Below are 6,635 nucleotides of genomic sequence, written 5' to 3' on the forward strand. Positions count from 1 at the left end.
ACATAGCAGAATATTGGTGCCAGACGGACTGCATGGATCGAGACATTTGATTAATTCATAGATGATAAGAAAATCAGTAAGTACCTTAAGAACCTTGCCGGTGACAGAGTAAAAGAAGTGTTGAAGAAAATGTCACAAGCTGACAAAATATCATACTGTCAAGTCAAGAAAGCTTTGGAAGCCAATTTCAACCCAATGCTGAACATCACCTATGAAAGGTTCCTTATTCAATTGAGAACGACAGCAATCTGGTAAAATGATGGACACGTTTTTTGAAAGACTTGATGTTCTTATAAACTTTGCAAATTCAGTGAATTTAATGATGAGGAAGCCATACGTCTTCGATGGCTGTCTTTCAGACTCCTTCAGAAGATGCATGTTGAATCAGCTTAGAGAAAGTGCTAATGGCTGCCAAGGCCGAAGAAAGAGTGGATCGACAAACTGGTAACATGTGAGCAGGAATGGCAAAAAATGAGTCAGTGTGGGCCATGAAGAGTAAGGACAAACACCGAGTAGACCAATGCAAGTCGCTGTCTACGAAGATAAAAAGGGCGGTGTTTCAGATGTGGGTTTTCATATCCCGCTATAGGCCAGACATGTAAAGACTGTGGTAAGGATAACCACTTCATAACAGTTGGCTGAGCAAAAGACAAACTAACTGTGTCACAGCAAGAAGAGAAAATGGACACCAGAAAGTTCCAGAAGCCTTCTTGCCACGCCACCAAAACAAAAAGGCGGCACCAGATACAACAAGTAGAAACCAGAATAAATCAATCATCATCAAGTTCATCCTACAGAAACTCGTTAACGTTATCGAGCGCCAGTGAAGAAAATGGATGCGTGCTGATGGCCTTGACCGACAAACAACAATGGGCACACGTAGGTCTGGCTGCTTGCAAGGAAGTACCAGTGACAAAAGCAAACCACCAAACGAAACAAGAAAATTAATTTTTGGACATTGCCCCAAAATTACAATTAAGGTCATGGTTTCCCCACAACTTTCACTATAGACAGTGGTGCGCCGATTAACATCCTCAGTTGAGAAGTTCAACAGCTTATCTCTAATGCCACATCTCCACCTGTCAAAAACAAAAGGATACACATAGGCAGCTTATAAACCATTGCAGAATCAAGGGTCATTCACAGCTACTTTGAGACATAAAGCAGTATCCGTGCAAATGGCAATTCATGTACTTCGTAGAGCTTCGTCCAGTGCTCTCCTCCTCAACTTTGCTAAAGCTGCTGAGATGGGACTGAAATCTATCAATTACAACCTCCACACTCAATTTGAAGGTGTGAATCAGTTCCTGTCACTATTTCACGGCCTGGGCAGGCTAAAGACAATGAAAGTGCGACTTCATATTGATGAGGATGTTCATCCTGTTGCCCAGCGGCACCGCAGAGGTTCTTTCCACTTGCCAGAACTAGAAACACTGTTGAAGCTTGACATCATTAAGCACTCCACTGGTCCATCGACATTTGGTGTTGCCCGTAGTGGTGGTGCCAGAAAAGGACATTGAGGTTACAGTGCGCATCTGTTATATGTGCCAGGCCAACAAAGCAATTGAGAGAGAAAGACATCCTGGTCCACTCATATCTGACATGATCATGCAACTGCACAGTGGCAAAGTTTGCTCCCGTCTTGACCTGAACAAGGGATATCATCAACTTGAGTTTGAAGTGAGTTGCAGTCACATCACTACCTTTCAACTTGGTCTGTTCAGATACAAAAGTTTGAGGATTTTGGAGTAACATCAGCTGCAAAACTATTTCAGGATGTCATACGTCGAAGAATTCAACCCCTCACAAATGCTTTTAATTACAGTGATGACATTGGTATTTGGTGTGACACGAAAGGAGCATGATAAGGCTCTTACACAGTGTGCCAATTACTTGCTATTGCAGGTCTTACTTTGAACGCAGCAAAGTGTGAGTTTCACACTACCAAAAGTAAATTCTTTAGACACATAGGGCTAGATGTAGGTAATCAGATTTTACCGATTCTTAAATACCGAATTTTACCGATTCGGTATTTAAAAATCGGTAATTGAGATGTAGAGGAAAAATCGTTATTTTTTACCGAATCGGTAAAAATCGGTATCTGAGTTTCGGAAAATACCGATTCGGTATTTACCGAATCGGTATTTACCGATCGGTATTTCCAATGCATTCCTATGGGCCAAAAGGCCCATAGGAATGCATTGGAAATACTGATCGGTAAATACCGATCGGTAAATACCGAATCGGTAAATACCGAATCGGTATTTTCCGAATCGGACAGCAACCAAAAGTGAAACTGAACACAACAGCCAATCAGGTGCAACCACCCTCCCCCTTCCTACCAGGAAGTGGGTACACAGGCAGCTGCAACTAATTAGAAGGTTCTGGAAAGGCAGTTGGAGCAGAGAGACTGGGAGCAGCAGCAGCAGACAGAGCTTGTGATTTTTTGAAAACTTTAACATGGAAAGCAGCAGGGACACTGAGCAGGCTGAAAGGAAAAGAAAGCTTAAATTCAGTAGTATGGAGCTACAGGTCCTTGTTGAGGAGGTGGTAAAGGTACACCACAGACTTTTTGGAAAGCAGTCCCTCACTGTGCCAGAATCAACAAAAAGGAAAATATGGCTGGAAATCTTAGATAAAGTTAATGCAGTGGGAGTGACCACCAGAGTCACTGAAGATTTAAAGAAGAGGTTCTATGACCTAAGGAGCCTCACAAAGAAAAAATTGGCTGACCGCCACAAACAGTCACAGAAAACAGGTGGAGGAAAGAACACTGCACCCCCCCTCACCGACCTGGAGGAGCTGGTAGCCACAACCCTGGAGGCTGAAAGTGTCCATGGACTGGGAGAAGTGGACAGCTCGGCGCAATCTGCAAAAAAAAAAGGTAAGATGCATGCACAGCAATCCCCCTCCCGCCCCCATCCATCCCTCACCCCTTGCAGCTAAGTTACCCCAGTCCCATGGTGTCTGTGCAAAACTGTAGCAATGCATCATTGTACACGTAGTCAGTTATTGAAAGACCATGTCACACAGCACTGTAACCAACAAGTTATTTAAATGAATGCAGACAAAATGAAGGGCAGGCAGCATGTACAAAGTGCAATGTTATATGTTTAATTGTAGTGGCTGTGACACATTTGCACCTAGCTGATATGTGCTCATATGTCCACAGGTCACACATCCAGAAGGCAGTCCGAGGAGGCAGAAGGCACGGCACCCCAGAGGGATGACAGTCAGGAGCCAGGGCCCAGTGCATCCCAGGACACAGGTGTTCCGAGTGGGCAGCCACCCTCCCAAGAAACTGACATCAGTGAAGAAATGCAGGGCTCCCCAATTCCTTCACAGTCACCACTATTGGTCTCATCACCAGAAATGCCTGCATCCCTTGTAGTAGTAACACCTGTTTCACACCCTAGCAGGAGGCATGTCGTTTCCCCACTGCTGGAAATGGAGACAGATGCTGATGAAATGGTGGGTGAAGACTCACAGAACTTGTCTCAAGCTGACATCACTGCCACACTGCAGCCCAGCACAGAGCCTGTACCAAGTACCACTAGAAGGCGCACAGTACAAGGAAGGGGTGTAGGTGCACGTGGGGAGGGGTCCAGAGTCTTCCAAGGCCTGGAGGGATCCATGGTCAGGATTCAGAGGATGCAGGGCAAGGGCATCATGGCCTGTCAAAGACAAATGCGAAACCTGAACATCAACATGCATGAAATTGGCAAGGGCATAAAAGAGCTGGTGGAAGTGAACAAGAGCATGGCAACAGGCATACAGCAACTGTGCACTAAACTTGACTCTAAAATTACTGCAAGGCGCAGGGACAAGCAGCGCGCAGAGAGAACAGAGAAATCCATACACCGCCTGGCAACAGCCACATCCCTGCTATGCAGGCGTAGCATCAATAGTCAGGAAGTCCTGACTCATAATAGCAACCAGTTGACAAGGGGCATAGCTGGAATGACCGGTGCGCTGGAGGCCCTACTCAATGCACAAAGTGCACAAAGTTCTGCTATTGACGTGCCGGACACTGAAGCTAGCACCAGTAGGAGCAGCACAGCTAGCCCCCATGGCGTAGAGCCAAGGAGGAGCAGCAGGCGACAGGGTGAGGCTACAGGCCAAACGCCCAGTGAACAGGCTGAGCCACAGACACCTGCCAGTGCAAAGCGTGGCCGAAAATGAACAGTTGTAACTATGGCCTACTGCCATTGGACATTTGATTCATAGTTAATAAAGTTTTATTTGCACATTTGTGCCATTTCAACCTGCCTAGTGACAATGTACAACTACGGTGGGTGGATTCAACACCTGTCTGAGTGTGTTTGCTCACTGTGAGCATTGCTGTCAAATGCTTACTGTTGCACTTTTGTTCTTTAACATATCTTTAAAAAATCTAATTAAACAGAAGCTTGTGCTTTCACTATAGCTCAGTGTCTTCACTTACTCAGAAATAATTGCGTGTTATGTCATCACGTCTGTATCTGCCATCACTTGGTGTTGACACTCCAGCAGGTTGTCTTTCAGGCACAGCAATGTTGTCGTCATGATCCTCATAGTCAGATAACTCCACCTCAGTCCCCTTCTTAACAGCCAGATTGTGCAACATAGCACAGGCAGCAATGATCTTACAGCAGGTGATGGGGGTATACTGCCTTGCACCTCCGCTCTTGTGCAAGCATCTAAACCTGCTTTTCCAGATACCAAATGTTCTCTCAACAACATTGCGTGTGCTCTTGTGTGCCCGGTTGTATCTCCTTTGGCTGGGTGTTGAGGGGTTGAGGTAGGGGGTGAGTATGAATGAGCGGAGGGCATATGCACTGTCTCCTAAAATGAAAAGGGAATAATTTACTCACATGCATACATGTACTGCTTATTGCAATAGGTGTAATAGGTGTTGCACACTGTCTCTTACCTAGGAGGTAGCCTTCACCAAATTCCCCTGCAGTCAGGCGTGCATAGATGCCACTGTTTTGAAATATATATGAGTCGTGGGTACTTCCCGGGAATTTTGCAACAAGGTCTGTGATGAAGTTATTTGCATTGCAAATCACCTGCACGTTGATGGTGTGGCTTGACTTCCTATTGCGGTAAATGTATTCTGTGGCAGCAGGGGGACAAATGGGGATGTGCGTGCCATCAATGCATCCGATGATATGGGGAAATCTTGCCATCTGGTAGAAGTCAGATTTGGTTTGAACCAGTTCAGCATGGGTGGATGGAAAAGAAATGTAATGCTCCATCCTATGCAACATGGCGTCAAGGAAATTGTGAAAAAACCTTGAGAGGCTGCTCTGGCTCACCCCTCCCACCGCAGCAACCACGCTCTGGTAGCTCCCTGACGCCAGCAGGTGGATGCTGCACAGCACCTGTACATGTGTTGGGATTGCATGTGCCCTTGGGGTGGGGTGCTCCAACAGTGGTTTTAGGTCCCTGATGAGCTCCAAGATGGTGTCTGGAGCCAACCTGTACCTTTGCACTATCTCTTCCTCTGTGAGCATGAACAGGGTCACCCTCTGCCTGTAAACCTGCTCCTGTCTCAGCCATTCCCTCTCTCCTTCCTCCTGTAGCCGTAGCCGTCTTGCAATGACATAAAATGCCGCCATTGTGCAAACAGAATTGCATTTTGGGTCCATTTTTATAGGCTGCACCTGGTTACCACCTGATTTGAATCCATGGTAAATACCGACTCTTAAATACCGATTTTGGTGCAAATTCGGTATTTCAGAGCCTCCCTACATCTCAATCTTCAATTTTAAATATTCTTAATTACCGATTCGGTATTTTACCGATCGGTAATTTTTCCAAATCGGTATTTTACCGATCGGTAAATTTACTGATTCAGCCTATTTTCTATCACCTACATACCGATCGCTCAATACCGGTCGGTAACAGCCGAAAATCGGTATTTTCGGCCATTACCGACCGGTAAAAGCCTACCTACATCTGGCCCATATTCTCTGATGGGGGAATGACTCCTGACCCTGATAAATTAAAAGCAACTGTCAGCTACTTACCTCATTTTTTTTTTTGTCAACTCTTTTTTATTGGCATTTCTATATTGTTTCCAACAACACAGTTCGTGCATCATGTATTTCAAACACATTATCAACATCGTTTTGTTAACAGTGCTTTAACAGTGCCCTGTTCTATTAAGACGCGGACTTAGTGTTACATATGCGTCAGGCAACTGAGTCTCATTTCTCCGCACATAGTCGCATCCTGTGTGAGTCTTTGTGTCTCCATTTTGCTTGGAGTGCCAGTACATTTAGACATAACTCAGTTGCAAGAAAAACGGTAATAACAAGATACAGCTTTATCACCTGCGCCCATACTACACATTACATTTCTCCATTCCCATCTCCGAGGCCCCCCTCTCCCTCCTCCGGTGAGTAGATGCGTGTTTATTTCCTCATTGCGTCAACCGGCCTCCCGCGCCCCCTTACTCCCCGCCCCCACACTCTCCGTGTATGCATGTTCCCATGTCCATTGCATCCTCACAGTGTTCCGACCATGAACCCCCGCCTACGCGGTAGTGGCGGTGTTACTGCTAGCAGTGTTGTTGCTATCAGTGTTCGCCGCGCACCTCCCTCCGTGGCTACCCAGCTCGTTCACTGTGTCCCCCGCCCTTTCCTCAG

The 6,635-nt window shown here is 46.0% G+C and overlaps 1 protein-coding gene across 1 annotated transcript; it reads left to right on the forward strand.

The window, feature by feature from the left end:
* The first annotated feature begins 2,392 nt into the window (after positions 1–2,392).
* Positions 2,393–6,134, forward strand: LOC144823557 (t-SNARE domain-containing protein 1-like). Its single transcript, XM_078682169.1, has 3 exons — positions 2,393–2,884; positions 3,173–3,277; positions 6,127–6,134. The coding sequence occupies exons 1-3, from the start codon at positions 2,461–2,463 to the stop codon at positions 6,132–6,134; spliced, it is 537 nt and encodes a 178-aa protein (XP_078538295.1). The 5' UTR covers positions 2,393–2,460.
* Positions 6,135–6,635: the final 501 nt, after the last annotated feature.

The sequence above is a fragment of the Lissotriton helveticus genome, chromosome 3_1 (genome assembly GCF_964261635.1).
Source record: "Lissotriton helveticus chromosome 3_1, aLisHel1.1, whole genome shotgun sequence".
NCBI lineage: Eukaryota > Metazoa > Chordata > Amphibia > Caudata > Salamandridae > Lissotriton > Lissotriton helveticus.